At 40.5% G+C, this 21636-nt stretch overlaps 1 protein-coding gene across 13 annotated transcripts in view; it reads right to left on the reverse strand.

Moving 5' to 3' along the window:
• EPRS1 (glutamyl-prolyl-tRNA synthetase 1) overlaps nucleotides 1-21636 on the reverse strand; it is a 1752234-nt gene that overhangs the window by 406495 nt on the left and 1324103 nt on the right. For all 13 annotated transcript variants that reach the window (XM_044061601.1, XM_044061548.1, XM_044061611.1 and 10 more), the window contains one exon: nucleotides 246-325. In XM_044061601.1, coding sequence (XP_043917536.1) covers nucleotides 246-325 — 80 coding nt within the window. The remainder of the gene's footprint in view (nucleotides 1-245; nucleotides 326-21636) is intronic.

Here is a 21636-nt window from a genome sequence, read left to right on the forward strand (position 1 = left end):
AATCAATATAAATTACTTCACAGAATGTAATTGTACTTGATTGCAAAGTGCAACTCTAATAATGTGACCAATTAAACCAAGAAATGAAAAATCAGCCTAGTAACATACCTACGTCTACCAAGTACAACTATAACAGATATTTATGTTTCAAAATAATTCAGACTGTATATAGTTACAGAAACAGCTAGAAACTGCTGTTGTAATAAATGCTGATTAAACTAAGACAGCTGAGTTTAAACACTTACCACAACATTGCACCACTGATTAAGTTTCAGGGGAAGATCTCGATGAGACTGCACCCACTTTGCATATGCAGGATACATAACTGAAAAAAGAAAAGTTATGATTTATTTTTCACTAAGCAATTCTTCCACATTTTATGTTGTTCATCTGTCATTGTTCTTTGTTTACTTGAATGCCTCTGCTTACCCACTCCCACAAAGGTCCAGCTCATGGTTTTCAACAATACAGTAAGTGCTAATTCACTGTAGTCCTCCTATACCTCCCTGGATGCAATTGCTTTTCTACCTCCTAAAATTGAACAGCCATATTTGTTTCTGCTTTCAAATCAGACACTGCTAGGCAAATTTCATATCGGTATCTACCACAATCCCATGTCTGACAGAAAGTTCTCACTTTCTTTTGAATATCCCATCAGCAAGCAGTCTCGGAGACAATTTGTCAAGGACCTCACACTTACCTACTTTGAAGAGGCCCTAAGCCCAAATGAAGGGCAAGGTATCATCTTACTTCTTCATACTAAAAGTTTCTTTTTAGAGAACATATAAAGATGATGTTCCACACAAAAGTCTTGATAAACCTTTGGAGGTGGGGCAGGACCTGCTAACTGAGATGCTCTCAGCAATTTGAAATTATGGAAAACACTTACTGGAACAATCTTTGGTAATTACAGCCACCAGGTCCTTACTTTCCTTGGAATGGTTCCCTTGCAGACAGCCTGGAAAGAAAATTGCCTATCAACATCTGCCCTCCTTCAAGACTACATATCCAGACTACAGTGGAACAGCCATGCTGCAGCACAAATGCCTTGCACAAAATCACTTGAAGCATGCAGCTGTGGCAGCTGACACTCAAGTGGAATAGCATTTGATAACCACCACCTTTCTCGGTATGCAGCAAAAAGTTATACACTGCGAAACTCATGTAGCCAGAGTCTGTTGATTAAGTTTGGAAGATGTTTCCTGTATGTCTATGGGCCCCTCTGGTTTCCCAAGAGCTGAAAATCAACTGTTGTGTAATAACCTATTACAAACACAGATGTTTGAGTAGTTTCCTTGTTGCAGTCCTTACTTCTTGGGGTATCCTGCAGGGTGGCCTACAGCCAGATAGGCCATACAGAGCTCTACTTTCCCCCAGTGCTGCTGCTGAAACCCTCACAAACAGACCTAAGTGTGTCAGTGACAAAAGGTCCACCGACCAATACCATCTTCAGATTTTCCTTGCTCTAGCAAAGCAAGGGGCAAAGGCCACAGGCACCACAGGTGAAGGTAGAAGCTCCAGTCGACCCAAGGCACCCCAATCCTGACTTTCCAAGAGATCAAACAAACTAGGGATGTGGGCCTAGCAGAGTTAAAAAGGGGGAAGGTGAGCTAAAGGGATAGGGATGCCAACCCACTCCCTAAGTTGGTCTGAACAATCCCCATAGCAAAAGAAGGTGGAGGAAGGGAATTCAAACGTTGACAGTGAAACTACGCAAATATCCATATTTATATTGGCTTCCCCCCAGTAAGTGTACTACGTTAATCACTGTTGTGGACCTTACTTCTTATGAAGATTCCCAAAACAGCGAGATTCTTGGGAAGGAGGATTTGTTACTTATAAATAAGATCTTGCAAAACAGCAGGAGCAAATCCTGCCCTGGTTCTAGATGCAACCCTCAAGTTATAATGTTTGGGAAAAGTGTACACCAAAAAGATCATGTAGCTATTACAAGAGTGGCCTAGATTGTAACCCCTACTATAAGGAAGGCTGTGTTCGTAACCACATCTCTAGTGGAATGTACCCCAGTATGACCTGGGATTGTTTTCCATTATGCAGATGACAAAATGCAATGAAACGTGCTAACCACTTCAAAAGATTTTCCTGTTAACTGGTTTACCATCATTTCCTTTTGCAAATGAGACAAATATTTAACTGTTTCTCAAGTCTTTGGTTCTGTGTAGACAAAGTCTCAGCTGTTTATACTCATTGAGGGAATACAGAGCTCATTAGCTTTGAGGCTTTGGAAAAAAAGATGAGAAGCTGAATGGTATGTGAAGAAATGTCCAAAAGTTTCCAGACAAACTGTTCTTTATTTGTCTCAAACAAATTATTGCCAAACAGTTAATTCTATCAGAGCTAGACAGATGAAGATACTGACGCACTCTCAGTAAAAAAGTCACTACCAAGTGAAAACATACTGTCCAGTTTATATATTATTTTTAACCAGTGTTATCTTTAATGTCCTTGCGACTTGTTCTTCTGGTTTCTGTGTCATGAAAAAGTCCATGGTTATTTCCTGCCCTTTTTTGGTCCTCGCTGTATCTGAAGACTTCACAAAAGTCTCTCCACGACATCTTTGCGTCCCTTGACCTGTCTGCATTTTATTTATTTATGTCCGCATCTGAAAGCCAAGAAAGTCAACTTCCTTTTTTTATAACAGGATGCTTTTACAGTAAAGTCCACAGCTACATGTTATTAATATCTAAGCTGAACATGTACAAGAAAACTGTTCTTGCAAAGCAAGCCATATTATTTTGAAAACTGCTGTTTGGCCTTGCAAATTTCCTTTCACTATACACACAATATAATGGGGAAAAGCATTTTAATTTACACTATCTATCAATTCCCACTTTTTTTACTTAAGGCCCATGAAAATTGTAAGACAATCTACAACAGAATATGATCTTCAGTACTTTGAATCCCTTGGTCTGTTGCAACATACGAATCCCTTGCTTTCAATGCTATCTCTTTATACAATGTTACATTACCAACGGCTGTTACTTGATTAATACTTTTATTAACACAAATCTGATAATGACGATAACAGGAATTAATGCGGAAATTATAGTACCCCATCATAGACACACAGCCGTTATTACTTATTTATTTTTAACTGTTTTTATGCTTCCTTAAGCAAGTTGTCAGCCTTGCAGTCAAAATCTTGTCAAGTTAATCCTTGCTTTACAAGGCAAAACCTTGTATTAGAAACAAGCATATTTCTTTTGCATTGCATAATTTCGTTATTGCTTTGGGAAAAGAATATTTACAGGAAAATGTGATCTTCTGTATTTAATAGCCTTTCTTCATTGTTAACAACAGTTACTTGTTTGACAGTTTTATAACACATCTGCTCTGTTATATCTGAGATAGCTCCATAAGTTGCATTTGCTATCAACTTTGTAACTTTCCATATTGCCTTAGTGGCACCACACCAGTGAAAAATTCAGTTCCTGAAATAACACCATTTCCTATGTCCAGCTGTTTTCATCTTTTACTATTTTTATCATGAACCTCCCTCTTTTTCTGGTGATTTTTTACCATGTCCTCTGGTAATGTGCGAGTAATTTTCATTACTGGATCTGCATACTCTATGTAACAGAATTGTTCCTCTTTTATCTCTTCTTTAAAAGAAGTAGGCTGGAGTGCGGGGAGTGCCTTCTATGTGGAGTCTGCATGTCCTCCCCAGGGTTGGGTGGGCGTTCGAAAGACATGCATAAATGGGTGTGCCTTCGTTAAAGGTTGAAAGTCGAGCTGGCACCTCGGCGTTCGTGAAAAGCTACTGCCAATCATTAGCAGACCGGAATTCAGCTGTGGCGACCCCTAACCGGGAAAAGCCGAAAGACAAATAAACATTATGTGTTAACTCCCATGCTGTTTTTATTTTATACTCAAGCTTTTTTTACATGACCATAATTTTTATGAAAACAGAGTATTCCTTTTTCTATTTTCATCAACTGTAAATGTTTTTATGGCTGATTGTTTTACAACTCAACTTTTATAAGATCTTTAAACATAAAACCTGTATGTGCAACCTCTACATGTACTGCATGTAATGGCATTTTCCCTCTGTAAGGAATGTGGCTAAAAACCCAACAATATGACTTGACACATGCCTTTGCAAACAAATTTTGCATGCCCAAAATATATTGAAATCAGGTATCTGATCATGATGTCCCTGTTCGCATGATTTTTTTATCAGAGAATCTCTCCCCATTTTTTTCTTTGCAACTGTTTTAGATTGCCTTGTCTTGTTCACAGACTGCTATTATAGAAACAAATTTAAACTTTTGTAAGACTGTTAACAGACTGTTACTGTACTGATACTGTTTGACTGTTATTAACTTACACAGATTTTTATGAACCAACATGGTATTGTGTGCTGCTTTTTATTAGCTGAAAACTGCCATTTGTAATGACTCTGTACTTTACTACCTGTATGCATTGCTGTGTATTATTACCCTGATGGCAGTTACACCAGTTTGACTATGTTTTTGTTGTACTAGTTTGTTTATAAGACTGTTTGCTGTTATATTTTATGTAAGACATTGTTTTGAAAATATGACATTACTGTTTTTTACCAATACTGATTCTGTTTGCTGTATGCATAAGCTGCCTTTGGAGACGTACTGTACTTTTAATGAGGGGGAGGGGTTCTATAATAGGATGCTTTTACAGTAAAGCCCACAGCTATATGTTATTAATATCTAAGCTAAACATGTACAAGAAATAACTGTTCTTGCAAAGGAAGCCATATTATTTTGGCAACTGCTGTTTGGCATTGCATATTTCCTTTCACTGTACACACAGTATATTGGGGAAAAGCATTTTAATTTACACAATATCTATCAGTATGCTTAAGTGTCAATTCGGAAACCATTTTTTGCATTACCACATGGTGATACACTGTTATGGTGGAAAATAAGGAGAGGTTCTTTACATATGAAAGCATGGAGTTCGGAGACTCGTTTCACTCCTCACTCAGATAACTACCACCAAAAACAGCATTTTCCAAGAAAGGAAATTAATAGCGGATGAGGATGCTGGTTCAAAAGGGAAAGAGTCAAGGTCTGTAATACAATGCTAAGGTCCCACGGTGGAATATCTGCTTTCTTTCTAGGAAGTCTAAGATGGATGACTACCAGCAAGAAAAACGTCCTGTTGCATGCAATCAGATGGGGGACAATGTATTTGAAAAAAAAGAAAAAAGAAAGGAAAAGGAATACATTTTTCCTTCAAAACTTTATAGGCTTAAAAGTAAAGAACCACAATTTATGATGGAGGAAAGCTCCAAATGCAGCCACCACAAATTAATTTGCTGGAAACAGCCCTGTAAACTTGGGTCTATAAATTCAGTTTACTCCTCAATGCTAGTGGAATAGCTGAGAAGCCCGAAAAAATATTTTACTCTTATTTACCCAGAAGAGGAAAAAAGACAATTCACCTGATAACCTGAAGCAGATATGAATTCTGACAAATCAAGAATAGCCCTGACCTTTTCAAAACCTGTGTATGCAAAACAAAGATTACTAATAATACACTGTTAAAACAAATGAGAAAAATGATACTCAAATAAAAGCAGGAAAAGGGGCAATACAGTGACATGTTGTAATAGTAATGAAAAAAGAAACAACCCTATGAAATACACAAAAAATATTATGCAGTTGAAATTCAAGCATCATGTACTATGTGTGGCTCTAAGCATGAAAAAGCACTGCCTTTCTTCTGATCACTTTGGTGGAATCTGCTACAAAGAAATATAGTTCAAAGATGTGCAAAAAATAAGAATGTTCAAACAAATCTGCATGTAGAATAAAAAGATGAAAGTGGGCTGCTTGCTGGTACTACTGAAGACAAAAAATGATACCACGTCTACAAATGTATCACAGGCAATTATAAAAGTGACCCTTTGTAAGACTGTTAAAAATACTGAGAAGTAAAGTTGGTGAGTTTGCATTAAGATATTTATGAAACACTGGGCTGAGAGCTAATTAAAATGGAAGCAGTCCATTTGCTCAGAAGCAATTTTATTGAGTAAGGCAACTTGTTATAACTGCTCCCTCTGTGTAAACTGGTGCAATTTCAGTTAATATATTTAAGGGCAAGATGGGAGAAAGAGACAAAGCCCTTCACGTGGGGGCAGTGAAAGACTCGGCTCCAAAACCCTGGCATGTGCCGCTTTGAAGGGAGCAATTCTAGGATTGTCCTACAAAACAAAACTGCTGGTGCATGCTGTTATATTCATAAATCAAATAAAGCCACTAAAGTCAAAAGCTAATGACAATAACAACCTGTTCAAAGTTAATCCTCCAAATATTTATATTTGAACTGTGAAAATGTAGGAATGGTAAAAACAAACGTATACTTTGTAAGTAGATTGCATGTGTAAAGACAATCACAAAGCTGCACAAATACCTCATTTATTGTGCTAAGCCAAAGCAAAGAGATCCTTGTGGCCACTCTTACTTACAGGCTTGGGATGTTTGCTAGAAGAGTAATGTAAACTTATTAAATCTAATGCTAATGCTGGAGGGTACAAATTCTTACGAAAATACCAGTACCTCTCTGTAGTAGATCTTGACAGGAAATGGTCAAAATGGAAGCTTAGTAGTCAAAAGAATGGGAGAACAAGTATGGTTATGGTTATGGTAGAAAAATCAAGACAAGATTTACACCTGCACTCCAGCTGAAAAGTCCTCGACCATGCCAAATGTTAAGCTATTTCCTTCAATACTAGATTTAAAGCAGGAATTCTGCCTGGCAAAGCTAGATGAAAAAGTTATAAACTGCATAAATGTAATATGCAAATATGAAGGTACAGATTCCTTAAACATTAATTTGATATTTCATCAGGTCCCTGATACTGTGAACAGCTACTGAAATCTTAGTAGCAGTAAACATGATGCGCTGTTAGTGAAAGTCAGATATAACAAGAACATGACAAGACACTAAAAGAGCTGGGAGACAAGACCAAGACACCATAATTTCAAGTAAACTAGTACTAAATGTTAAGTAGTAGCAAGTCTAAAATAAACTGGTCAAATTATCCATGTCAAGCCACCTGAAAGAAAGATAAAAGAGCAACTCTGCAAATGACAACTTAGAAAACAAGCTTGCTTTAAAGAAGTTTTTTTTTTTTTTTTTTTTAAGACAAATACAGTATTGCCCAAGTTTGTTCCCAGTAAGTGTGTGGTAGCAGTGCCTTTAAGAAAAAATGGTACAACACAATGTAGCCATGGAATGGAGCTATGAAAACAGAGGGAGGTTGCAAACACTCAAGAAACCAGCCACAGATTTAATAAGGTTAAAATATTATGGTGTTAATAAACACACCATGTTGCAAGTTGATAATAGTACAACTGCTTAGGAAATGTAGTCTTAATTACTTGGCCAGCTGCTTATGGATCAGAACCATTTAGAGATTTGCAAAGAAAATAAGTTAAACAGAAAAGAACAGGTAATAAAATGTGAACAATTCCATGAATATGTCTAAAATAAGAGGTTCAGGTAGAAAAAGGCTTTTCAAGGCATATTCAAACAGCTTCTTTAAACGTATCTTTGAGATTCCAAAGGTTGCGACTTAAGCTACACATTTGTGATAAGAAAGTGAAACAAAGAATCCATAAAGAAGTAAACATGGCAGAGACAGTACAGAATGTTCAAAAGAAATACACAAACAGCTGGGAAGAAAGTGAAATACATACTTTTCTGTGTAATTCCTCATTTAGCAATCACAGAAGAAAAAAGTAAAACACAAATGTATAAGAAACTTAACTGTAATAGAAGTACTTGAAAGGGCCCACTGGTTTAATAGCAAACTTTGGAAACTCAGACACAGCTGAGGTCTAATGTCCAGCCTGACTTCCAAAGTTCTATACCCTCCCTACCTTGTCCAAGATCAACTCTTCCCGGCCATAATGCTGCCATGCTCCTGGGATAAGGAGGAACCACATCACACCACCTTCCGTTATTCCTTGTTGCAAAAAGTGTTGGATATATGCTGTTCTAGATGTCACAAACAGTTTGGTATTTCAGTTGTGAAGTCCAGACCACCTGACAGAATAAATGCTCCCATTAGGGAAAACTCCTTTGCTCTTTAATTACCTTGGAAATGGACATTTTTTGCCCATCTTTGGAGGTGTTTGTAGGTGGTCATATGCTTAGGGCACAGTCATAGTATGACCTACCCTGAAAAGGAAAACAAGACAGTGTGCAGGTGTCAGGTTCCATATAAGAATTTCCATGGTCAGTGCCTTTTTTATTTATGGCCCACCTATGCCATGCCTGGTTCTGCTTGTGGTTCAGTAAAGAAAACCTTATGAAGACAGAAAGTTCTGCAAGCTTACCTTCAATGGAAGAAGATGGAAGCCCTTTCCCAGATGACAGCCAAAGGTGAGACAGAATTAACAAAAGGAAAAGCACGATTCTATGGACACTGCCATTGTATAAACCACTGGTCCCACAAAGATATCTGTGCAGCCCAAAGGTCTGTCTGTGCCAAGGCCTCTGACATTGCCCCTCAGGAAGACACTATGCCATCAGTCACAAACACATCTGCCTGGACCAAAGTATCCATTCTATGGTCTGTCTGAATGCTGGTCCTTGGGCGTTTTCACCTGATGTTCAATTCCATGCAACTTTGGTGAATGGGGAGGATTCCATTATCACTGTGAGGGGACACTTGGTAGTTGCCTTGCTGAAGAGAACAACTCTTGCCAGACAGTCCAGACTACGAAGGTGGTCTTTCCCACCATTTTCACAAATCCAAAAGTCAGACATCCATCATTCTGAAGGGCTTGCCAGTAACTGTTAGAGAGATATAAGGTGTCTCTTCTGCCATGTACCCACACAAGCTTTCTTTCAAGACTGTCAGAGACTAGCTCAGGACCTGATACCCTTTTTGCATTACAGACATTAAAACCAGGCCAACTCCTACTTTTGTCACTCCCCCTCCTCAGAAGAGGAAAAGCCGTCATGATAGAGGGTTGGATGAGCTGACCTATACATCTCAGATTTCCTCTTTCAGAATATGACTTGGATGATAAAAATGCCCTGTCTTTTGAGTCTCCACCAGAAGGTCTCTTATTTGGAGAGACCCTGGACTTGACGAAGGGCCACTTCAAATGAGAATCAAGAGAGGTTTCAGAGACTTGAAGACGTACTGAACTTTTGAGCCAGCAGACACCAAAATTACTTGTGGTTCTTTCAATTATTTTATTTTTATTATTTTTTTTTTTTTTTTTTTTACAGTTCTCTTGTCAGAACCTTGCCAAGTGGCTCTTCTATCCTCACCCAATTGCCCCATTCCTTCTAGAAAAGAGGAAGCCTGACAGTCTTAGCTAGATGAAAGCCCGATGGCTCATTCAATTCTTCAAGAACCCATCCACCAACAGCCTCAAATTTCCCCAACAGCAGTTAGGTTATAAGGAAAGCATGACGGTCCAGTGGATGGATGTCCTACCCTCTCCTCATGGAAGCACTTCATCACCCCCCTGATAGCTTTCTCTGAGCTTGCAATCTCTACTTCCTGAGAGGAAGTATGACTCAACAGGCTAGTTTTCTCTCAGATAGTGTGAATACACTACAGCAGTAACACACTTCCAGATGAGCACTGCACCAGGAAAACAAGAATGGCAGCTTCCAATAAATTAAGCTGGCATTCTTCTTATTTTCCTGGTTCACTGCACATCTGGAAGTGTGTTATTAGTTTGTTTTTCCTTGTTTTGTGCTGCTGGTTAAAACACTATAGTAGCACAAGCTCAGCCAGCTCAGAACTCCACTGGGTGAACATCTGGTGATCTCACTGGGTTTCACCAGTGTGGTGAGCCTGAGCCACCTTTCTTCCTCCAGGACTGGAAGGCTACAGTTTCTATACACTCCCATCCTGGAAGCCAGCTCCTATAGGCACCCAAGCTGCTATTCAGATCTAGGTCACCTGTAACAGTCAGGGCTTTATATCCCTCTATGCCACTCTCTCAGTGGCTCAATGCATTAACGCTGCAAGTACTAAAGAACAGCAAAAAGTAGCACAAGGGTTTGAATCCACAGTTGGCATATTCTGATTTTAGGGATCACAAAATGTTTATTGGGATTTAGGGTTGATATACTGTTTAAGCTGTTTACCTCACAGTCATGAGATACAGGGTTTGAGTCCCACCTTTGAAAGGGAAGTTGGCAAGGTTTAAAATGGCCCACAAAGACAGCTACCCTAGTACTTGACTATGAACCTTTACACATGTATTTATTTATTTAACATTTGTTTACCGGGAAAATCCGACTGGGACAGAACCCATTTTCAGCGGAGGCCCGGAGAGAAACACTTCAGATGCATGTCTTTGGAATGTGAGAGAAAACCAGAGCATCAAAAGGAAACCCACGCAAACGCAGGGAGGACATGCAGACGCCGCACAGAAGGCACCCCAGCCAAGAATCGAACTGGAGAATCTCTTGCTGTGAGGTGACAACGCTAACCACTGCGCCGCCCACACTACATTCACAGACGTTATTCAGGTTGTTTGTCTAGCATTTACTATATCTGACTGGGTGTTCTTATTTTATCAGCTTTGAACGTGCTTTAAACACAGCAAATTTCAGCCTGTAATGAGTAGTAAAACTGAATGCCTTTCCTTACTGATGATTTTTGCTTAGGCCATCCACTGCTCTTTGTTACATACTTGCACATGTCTACCTAAATAACTGTATTTGCTTATTTACTTCTGTGACTATGTCTGTACTTGGAGAGTTTCTCCCACGGCTTCCACTGAAAAAGAATCTTTGGTAACCCAGTTGTACTTTCCCATTCAACAACTGCAAATAAATAAATGCTAATTAATTACACTTTCCATGGCACCATCCATAGACACCACAACAGCATCTGCTATTGGGTTTTAACAAAGTTGCTTAAAAGGATCCCTAACCCTATAAAAATGGTCAGACTTCCTAGAGGTGTGGGGGAATGGTTAGGAATCTGATTCTATGGATGTTGAGTTAAAATCATCTGCAAAAATAGAATAAATATAATGTGTTTTCCAGAAATGTCAACTCAAACAGCACATGCAGTGCACAGATGTGCCACATACTACATATCCCATAACAATATCAAGAAAGTCAGCTCTGTCAGTACAGAGGGATAAAGCCCTGTGACCCAGATGAGCCGATTTTGACTAGCAGGGCTCACGAATATGCTGGAGCTGAAATGGTGGAGGGCAGAAACACAGGTTTAACTCATTCACTTAAAAGGATCCCTAACCCTATAAAATGGCCAAAATTCCTAGAGGTGTTTAGGAATCTGGTTCTATGATTGTTGAGTCAAAAGCATCTGCAAAAAGAAAATAAATATGTGTTTGCCAGAAATGTCAGCTCAAACAGCACATGCAGTGCAGAGATGTGTCACATGCTACATATCCCATAACAATTTCAAGAAGGCCAGCTCTGTCAGTACAGAGGGATAAAGCCCTGTGGACCCAAATGACCAGATTTTGACTAGCAGAGCCCAATAATTTGCTGGAGCTGGAATGGTGGAGGACAGGAAAGATAGGTTTAACTCGCTCACCTCTTGCTGGGGGAAGGCAGACAGCAACAGCACAATCCCAGAACTAGATCCCCAAGTGAAGGCAACAGACTGCACAGAGGTACAGTCTTCAAAGGGGCAGCGAAGTTGATCATGCTAACCTCCTGGACACCAGTGAACGTATGCAGGGAATTTAGGACTTAAAAACAGAATCACATGCATCTTTGCAGATGACAGTACTGCTCCTGGTAAGATGAGCTTTTACCACAAAAACAAATGGACCACAGGGCTCACACCAAGAGGAACACAAATGGGTTAAGTGAGCAGCTTTGCAGATAAGCTCAATGGTCTGAGGCAGAGCCGATTCCAGCACTAAGCCTACCTAGAAGCTGCCTGGGCTACAAGGCCCAGCTACAACATTAATTTAATGTAATTAGAAAAGCAGAAAGTATCTTACATTTACTATTTACATCTTCTGTTTCTGTATTAAGGAAGGACACATTCTCTCAGTGTTGCATCTGCATGTGTCTTACTGCTTTAGGATGACACATGCATGCAGACCAATGAGTGAGATTTGATTTTTAAAGCTGTAGGATTTAAAGTACATGCTTTGGATAAGTATGTCTGCTTTAGAATTTTATGAGCTTTGGAATGTACACAATGGAGCAGCATAATGTCTGTTTTTACAATCTTTGAAACAAGACCAGATTCCCTTAGTGATTTTTCGGCAGCAGTTACAACTGCAAGGTGTGTGTGTGTGTGTGTGTGTGTGTGTGTGTGTGTCGTGAGCATGCACACATATGCAAAATGATCTAGCTAGGGATGGCAGGTTAGTTAATTAACTTCCCCAGACTCGCACCCTGTAGCTTGGCTTCAAGGAACAGCCCTCTTCTACGCCAACTACCAGACTGTATGCTTTGTCATTAGAGTTAAATGAAATGTGCTGAAAGGGGAATTTTGTCATTTATTGGTTCATATACTTTGTTTCACTGCTTAATGGGGAAAAAAGTTAAACATTGCAAATTTATAAATACACTTTAATAAATGTTGCTGTATTTAACAAGAAATACATTAAATCAGGACAGTGATTCAAATAACACATGAATTTATGCATGGTCCTAAAAATGTAAACAGGGTCCCATGGTTTGAAAACAGTTCAGGGGCCAAGGTCCATTTTCAAAGAATGTGAGCTTCAAGGAAAAAGTTGTTACCACTGCTTATGCTACATCTGTTTTCAAAGTGCAGCTATGTTGAGTAAATGGTCATCAGTGTTTGTGCTATAACATTTGAAAGCAGTGTTAGTAGCACAAGTAGCATACCCACCTTTGGTGCTGAAGGCTTGGGGTCTACTCGCACAACATGCACATGGATTGCCGACACTGCAGCGGCCTTTAATGAGGGTATTGCACCCCAGAGTGTGCTGTCCTTTGGATAAAATGTTAAACAGAGGACTCATCTGCCTGAATTGATGGTAGGTGCTGCGAGATCTTTTACATCCACTTGAGCTATCAAAAATAGTAGGGGGGAAGTTCTCCAATGCCCTGGCCAAATTTCTCCCATTAGTATAAATACCACCAAGGGTCTCTGCTGAAAAGAAGCTACTAGCCTAGTGGGACTGACCTGGTATAACTAAATTGAAAGTTTTAAATTAAATCCACATCTCTGTCTTATTTCAAAAGTAAAGAAAATAGCATGCACACTGACAGTTTTGAACAGTGTTTATGGTGATCGCGTGTGTTTGGGGGGGGGGGTAATGGGACACCAGAATGGCTGGGGGGGAATGGGTTAGTGCATTACCCTTGCCTAGGGCCCCACTTGACCATGATCCAGCTCCGGAAGATCGGAGGAAAACACATAAAAAAAAATGCTAGCACACCCAATATCTTGATATCTACTGAGATGTGCACACACACAAGTCAGATTTAAAAAAAAAGCCACATATTACGCATGTATACTATTACTCTAACTTCACTGAAATATATCAAGCCAATGGACACAACAGCTTTAAATGTGACTAGAGTAAGTGTCTATTTGATTGAGACAGTGTATACATGATGCTGTTGTATCTGACAATGGTCTGCAACAAACTTCAAGAATTCAGTAGATTTGGGTGTGATAAGAAATTTAAAGTACAGTCCACACTATCTGATGTACAACCTGGAGAAGGTAAGTAGACAGAACTAACCAAACAATGAAAGCTCTCATAAGAAACATCAGCAACAAAAGCTATAAATAATCTTTATATGATAATGTTAGAAAACAGGATATTCCACTGCAGGACAGGCTCTCACAAGCTCATAAGTCAAATGGGTGTTAGGCTGCAATGCAAATTACTTACTTTTACTTACTTCCAGTATGATTTTGATGATGGAAATGAATACAAATGAAATACTTTGTAGAAACCAAAAGAAAAAAAAATCCAGATTTACAAGATGAAGAAAGAGTGAGAACACAAAAGCTATGGAAACGTTCAGCCTGAAGCTGAAATAGTTGATCAAGCAGCCAAACCAAAGTCTTCTACTGTTCCTAGAGAAGACACAAAGCTTTATAAGGAGTCTCACTTTTTTTTTTTTTTAACAAGACATATAAAATGAAATTCAAAGTGAAAGAGCAACTGGGACTATCACAACCAGAACAGCTACAGGAAAATTAAGTTTGTGAAATCTGTGACAGTCACGAGATATAGAGTTGCCATCTCAAGCTCTCAAGTGAAGTTGTAGTGCAGTAAGAACTGTACCAAAAGAAAGCTCAGATGCTTAAACTGAACAGTCCCATCAAATATTCCAGATATGGAAGATTATTGAAGAAACAAGACAAATATATGGACAGTCAGAGTTGACGGTAATATTAAAAAGAATGAAAAATCCATTTATGAAAATATCTTTTGAATGTGTGCAAAAACAGTTTTATGCAAATGTCCCACAATATGTTTAGTGTGGAACTAAGTTTAAAGTAATACATGCTACCAATTACAATGGATATAAAATCAATAAAGTTAACACAATGAACGCTACTAAACACAACAGATAAAAAAAATCAACAAGCCAAGTAGAAAAAGGAGGCTATATTACATAGGGTGTAGAGCTTTAATACCCGAGGCCAAGATACACAGAAACTGCATTTCATCTGGTACACACTCCTTTTAGAAGATGCTCAGAATAAACACTTTGTAGATGCTAAATGTTCCTTATAAGTGTCTTATGCTATACAGTGATCATTCTGGCAAACAATTGTGTAGTAAAGTGTGCACTCTCTATGTCTGCAACCACCACAGAACATGAATACTGCAAACAAAAGTATGTTAAACTACGGTAAGGACAACCATAATCACTCCCACAGAAGACAGCCCTGATACCAGATTCTGATGTAGTTGATATGGTTGCTTAGCTCATTCAGAAGATAAAGGAAGAGATGGAAGTCTCCTAACCCCTTTGCAAATACGTGGAGGGAAAAGAACCCCTGGCCTTGTTCCAAAGGAGGAATGAATTAAACTGCCCCCCTGAGAAAAAGACTTTGGGCATGTCTTAAGAGATCTTCAGAGATAGGATTGATCCCTGAAGTCCATTCTAGGGAAGAACCTAAGAGTTCTAACATATGGCCATCCATGATATCCAGCACTCAAAAGATCCTAGGTGATGGTCTTTTAAGTTGGGGTCAAACATGGAGACAACTCCAAACCCATGGCACTCTCAAGTCTGCAGTGAGAGATGTGACTAATGAGCCATCAGGGGTCACTCTCCTAGGAATCCTGTCCAGCAGAACTGAGGGTGGGCACTTCTCAGTTTATAACAGGACTTCTTCCTTGAGACTGGCCTGGCACAAAAAAAAAAGAGACTGAGGGGTAATAAAGGCCATCACACTGTGGAACTGCTAACTCTTCTGGAGGTTTTCCAACAGGTAGTGGGATGGTAACTGAAATCACCCTCCTTCCTGACAGGGGCACCAAGAACAGCATACTTGAACTCTTCCCTGGGGAATGACACCCTACAACATGCCATCATGTGCAGCCACACCTTACCGTGCTGTCACAGCCAAAGCATTAGAACTGCCAAAATTATATAGTGGGATGCAAAAAAAAGCACACTGTGGAAAGGGTCTTCACCAACTCTTTCTTGACAGCAGACTCGAGGAGAACTGAGATCTTTTCCAATGCCTGAACTACAAAACTTGACAGATGAAACAGAGAACTGAACTGAATTTAAGCTCCACTGTGGCAAAGGAATAAACTCCTTTTTGCCCACACTAACTCTTCATCATGTGGCAAGATGGCAAAGTATTGTGCTCTCTACGACCTATGCTACAGCACACATTGTATGTCAGTTGGCCACAAAATGCCTAAATAGTATCCCACACTCCTTCATTCAAAGGCTTGCAGAGGAAATCAGCCTTTACAGGAGCATCAGGGTGCTTTGCAAACCACATAAATGGCATATATGATGTACATTCAACTTCAGGATACTATTTTGTATTAAATGTATTCACTTCACAAAGTTCTTAAAACACTGGTTATCCCTCCCACCTCTCAGATTCCTCCTCTACTCTTACACCTGGATTCTGTTCAGTATACTTCAGCATACCTCCCCACCCTTAATCATTTGAATTTCTTTTTGAAACGTTGAGGTTAAAAGTGACTCGCATATTAAGGACACTGGTAATTTTCTGCATTACGTTAGCTAAATACTATGGTGAAGAGAACACTGATGGGTTATAACAAAAATCAAAACTCTATATGAGCATAGCCCATCATCATGGCATGAAAGCTATAGCAGACGATTAAATGTTTTAACCCTTTTGAACTTCTATTTAACACACAACTTGTATAAATACTGATCATTCAACAGGTTCTCTAGGTTGATTGTTATTCAAGGCTACCTTCTGTTCAGAATCTGTGCTGCCCCTTGCACATGTCTGGGTTTTCTCTATGTGTTGTGGTTTGCTCTCGCATCCCAAAGATGCGGTAGGTGAAATAGTATCCTCTAAACTGCCCATAGCAGTGTGTGTGTGTGTGTGTGTGTGTGTGTGTGTGTGTGTGTGTGTGTGTGTGTGTGTGTGCGTGCGTGCTTGCAAACTGTAGCAGACTGGTGCTCTTATCTACAGATTTTCAAAGCCTTGTGTCCACAAGTTGCTGAGATATGGTATGGCATCCCCTGACCCTACAAAGCAATAAAACAAGTTAACAGACAAAGAATGAATGAATGGACAGCCCTGAGGGCAGACGTATGCCCTCAAATACACTAATTCATGTCCAGTTTTGGGAAAAATGTATTTTTTCCCTAGAGGACAGAGTATTCTGTGGCTTACACTGTTTATATCAAGATAATGTCTCAGAATCTAAAAGTTTTTCTGAAAGGCACAAAAAACAGCATCAGCTAATGGTCATGGTTAGGAATGGATTTGTGCTGTAGACAAGGTCATTAGGAGAGGAGGACAGAATGAAGCAGATAATGGACATCACTCCTATCCTGGGGGGGGGGGGGGGTAAGCTGGGAAGTGCCACCACTTGTACAACATTTGGTGGAGACCAGGACCTGAAATCATTGCCTGACACTCCTAGCAGAAAAGATGACCAGCAACTGCCAGAGTGATGGCTCCAGGCAGCCAATGATTTCTCTGTATAGGGTCCTTGTTTCACACTTCTAGAATTTCTGCCATAAGGTAAACTGCTACCCCAAAGAGTGGGAGGCTTGTCCAGTGAAGGAACACATCTGAGACTGTTTGCTGGAGCTTTGGAGGTAGTAGGGAAAATGGACTGGGTAATTCAGAGTAGGAATCTGGAAACCAACACCAGCTGGCGAGAGAGAAAATTTGCATCGGCTAATACATTTTTATGCTTCTAGTGTCGTTTCCCTCATTTATTAAAAGCTTTATTATTCAGAAACATCAAAAAAGTAAAACTACAGTACAAGGGACTCAGACTACAGGACAGCTTATTTAAAGATAAACTAATGGCTAAATGAGAGAAGGCATAATTATAACTTGCTGCTAAAGGCCCAAAAGATAGACAAGTTGTATTCTGGTGGAGGTTCTGAGTCACCCACACAAAGTAAAAAACACAGAAGGCAAAATAAAAAGTATAGCATTTTTTTATCATCACTTTTACAGATTCTTCAATCCAAATCCACCATCAGCAATAAAGTACAGTTTTGTACCTACCATAAATGTAGATGTCCGATAGGAATGCATCTGCAGTCCTTACAAATGGGTTGCCCTGCCGTCAGGCAGCCCTTCGGTCGGCCGGATTCCAAAGTCTGGGTCTGGCCTCGGCTGGTGTCGCACTTCACCCGACGTCATAGCTGCAGTTATTCGGGTATAAAGGCATCAGCCGACGCCATTTTCCTCAGTGTTTCTTGCCCCAGATGCCAGGTGCCCTCTAGGAAGGCTAAATTTGGATAAATGCAAATGGTTCCAAATAGTAGAGAGCAAACAAAAAATAAGCATGTATGTACATATATACAAACAAATACACCATAATAGATTCCCCCAGCTAGCTACAAGATGGGCAAATACCCTAGGAGTACCACAGAGGGAAGGAGGGTGGGTAATCCTGACTGCAGATGCATGCCTATCGGACATCTACATTTATGGTAGGTACAAAACTGTACTATGTCCTTCAAGGATGCATCTGCAGTCCTTACAAATGGGTAGAATACCATAGCCAAACTGGGGAGGAGGAGAAATAAGATTATGGTGTAGTTAAGATCCCTTGCAAAACAGCAGTGGCAAAACCTGCTCGGGATCTGGAGTATAAAGGTAAATTATAATGCTTGGCAAATGTATGCACGGAGCTCCAAGTAGCAGCCTCTAAAATGTCTTTGGTAGCCACTCCTCGTAGAAAAGCTGTGGTAGTGGCTGTAGCCCTTGTAGAGTGAGGCCTGATGTTTTCTGGAGTTTTCTTCCCATGGTAGGCGTAACAAAATCTAATGCAATTTCCTATCCACTTAGAGATTGTCTGTTTTGAAATTGCTTTTCCTTCCATTCCTGTTGCATATGCTACCAGTAGCTGGTCAGTTTTTCTATTGCCCTTGGTCCTGTCCAGGTAGTAACGCAATTGTCTATGTACATCCAACGTATGCAACAGTCTTTCTCCCCTGTTCTGTGGGTTGGGGAAGAATGTAGGTAGGTGGATAGCTTGGTTTAAAGATACCCTGGAGACCACCTTTGGCATAAAAGTAGGATTTGTTCTCATGGATACTCTATCTTGATGGAAGATTAGGAAGGGCTGTACTGCCATTAATGCCTGTAGCTCAGATACCCTTCTTGCTGAAGTGATTGCAAGCAGGAAAGCAGTTTTCCATGATAAGTATTGTAATTCTGCTGTTGCTGCTGGTTCGAAAGGAGGGAGTGTCAACTTTTCTAGCACAAAGTTCAAGTCCCATGCTGGCAATGGTGGCTTCCTAGGTGGTTTTACATTTTTAATTCCTCTCAGAAACTGCCTGAGCAGAGGATGTGAGAAGACTGGAGGATCCAAGTTGTATTCTGCTGAAATAGCTGATGCATGAATCTTAATGGAAGAATAGGACAGGCCGTTGTGGAAGAGCTCTGCCAAGTATTCCAGGATGTTGGCTATGTTTACCAGTGACACATTTTCTCCTTTTGCAGTACTCCAAATGTGATATCTTTTCCATTTTGCTGAATAATTTTTTCTTGTTGAGGGTCTGCGAGCCTCCAAGATAATGTCTTTAACCCTTTGGGATAAACTTGGGTTATTTGGTCTTATGCAATGTTCCAGGCAGTCAGCTGCAGAGTTTTCAGGTTTGGATGCAGGGTGTTGTAGTTGTTCTGTGTTAACAGTAAGGGAACCAGTGGTAGAGGCCATATTTGTTCCCGAGACATGCTCCTCAGTAATGGGTACCAATGTTGCCTTGGCCAGTCTGGAGCTATCAGGATGATCCTTGGACGGTCTTCTTTGATCTTCAATAGCACCTTGTGCATCAAAGGAAGTGGTGGGAATGCATATGCTGTCAGGTTTTTCCAACTGAAAGATAGGGAGTCCACCTTCCAAGCAAGTGGGTGGTACGTCCTTGTGCAGAATTTCTTTAGCTGGTGATTGCGTGGGGATGCAAATAAGTCTATTTCTGGAAGCCCCCATTTTCTTGTAATGGTTTTGAAGATGTCCGGATGCAGCATCCATTCGTGGGCATTAATATGTCTGCTAGAATGTTTTCTTTTCCTGGTACAAAAACTGCTTTTAACTGAATGTTGTAGCTCAGGGCCACATTCCAGAGGTCCAGTGCCATCCGGCAAAGAGGATACGAATGTGTGCCTCCCTGTTTGTTGATGTACCACATAACTGTGGTGTTGTCTGTCCTTATCATCAATAGACCTTGTTGGAGAAATGGTCTGAATGCCTGAATTGCCAGTTTTACTGCCAGCATTTCCTTTAGATTTATGTGTAGGTGCAGCTGGTCTTGAGTCCATAAGCCTTGTATACACTTGTCCAGCATGTGTGCCCCCCAACCGAGGTCTGAGGCGTCCGTCGTGATGGTTTGGCTTGGTTGAGTACTGTGGAAGGGCAATCCTGTGTTTGATTGACAAGCCTGAGCCCACCATAGGAATTCTTGCTTCAGGCATGGAATAATTGGAATCTGGGTTTCTAAGCTGTGCTTGTGTTGAGACCATAAATTCCTTAGGTACCACTGTAGTTTTCTCATATGCAGTCTGGCATGAGGAACCAATATTATGTAGGATGCCATGAAGCCCAAGGCTTGCAGTACTTTTCTTGCTGTCAGATGGTTCTGCCTTGTTAATGCCAAGAAGTAGAGAGGTAGCTGCTGCTGTTTTTCTACTGTTAGGAATGCCATTTGCTTTGATGTGTCCAACTCTGCACCCAAAAAGGTCATTCTCTGGGATGGTGTCAGTCTTGACTTTTTTAGATTGACTGTGTATCCCAGGGCTTGTAGCAGGTAAATGACCCTTTGTAAGTCTTCTGCTAGCTTGTTTTTGTTGTCCGCTTGTATCAGGCAGTCGTCCAGGTAGGGGTAGATTTGGATTCCCTGAAGCCTGCAATGAGCAATTACTGATGCCAGGCATTTCGTGAACACTCTGGGCACAGTAGATAAGCCAAAGGGCAATGCTGAGAATTGATAATGCTCTGATCCTGCAAGAAATCTGAGGTATCTTCTGCAATTTGGTCGTATGGGGACATGCAGGTATGCCTCCTTGAGATCTAGAGTTACCAGCCAAGACTCCTTGCCCAGCATGGGAAGAAGCTGCTGTAGAGTCAGCATTTTGAATTTTGGAACAATGAGGAATGTGTTTAAAGCGGACAGGTCGGGAATAGGTCTCCATTTGCTCTCTTTTCTTGGTACCAGGAAGAGTCTGGAGTAAAATCCTTTTCCTTGCTCCATAGATGGTACCTTTTCCACAGCTCTCATCTTTAATAATTGGGATATTTGTTTTAGAGCTTCTGCCTTTTGATTTGGAGGTAGGTTTGGCATTCCTCTCTTCCCTGGTAGAGTATGGAAGTGAAACCTGTAGCCTTGGTGTATTGTCTGTAAAATCCACTTGTCTCTTGTGATGTAATGCCAGTTTATTGAAAATAAGGCTAGCTTCCCGCCTAAAGGTGCTTCTAGTTGCTCCCTGGTAGGCAGTGCCAGAGTCAAGTCACTGTGATTGTCCTGTAGTTGTGGTGGTGGCTGTGTCCGTGGCTGTACTTCGCTGGTTGTTACTCTGCCACTGGCGTCCCCTGTAGGCACCCCTGGATTGGTTTCTGCCTCTTGAACGCCTATTCCTGCCCCTCTGAGCTCTGGATGAGTCTGGAAAGGACCAATTCTTGGAGGGCCAATTCCTGCTAAACCTTGGCGGTTGGACCTGTAAGAAATCTTTTACTGTTTGGACAGATTTTGCCTTCTCTTCCATCTTCTTCAGCACCTGTTGTGCAGGAGAGCCAAACAAATTGATCTTATCCATAGGAGCATCTAATAGTTTGGACTTGACATGGTCTGGTAAGGCCTGCTCTTTTAACCATGCATGCCTTCTGATAACTGTGCCAGTCATGGCTGATCTAAAGGAAGCCTCCAGTGCATCATAGCCGCATTTTAAGGAATGGTTACTGACTTGCTGAATGTTATGTACCATTTCCTGAACAGATTTTTGTTTAATGATTCATCAGAGGACAGTTTTTGGTT

This window comes from Protopterus annectens, chromosome 1.part0 (assembly GCF_019279795.1).
Source record: "Protopterus annectens isolate FY-2018-M chromosome 1.part0, PAN1.0, whole genome shotgun sequence".
Taxonomy (NCBI): domain Eukaryota; kingdom Metazoa; phylum Chordata; order Ceratodontiformes; family Protopteridae; genus Protopterus; species Protopterus annectens.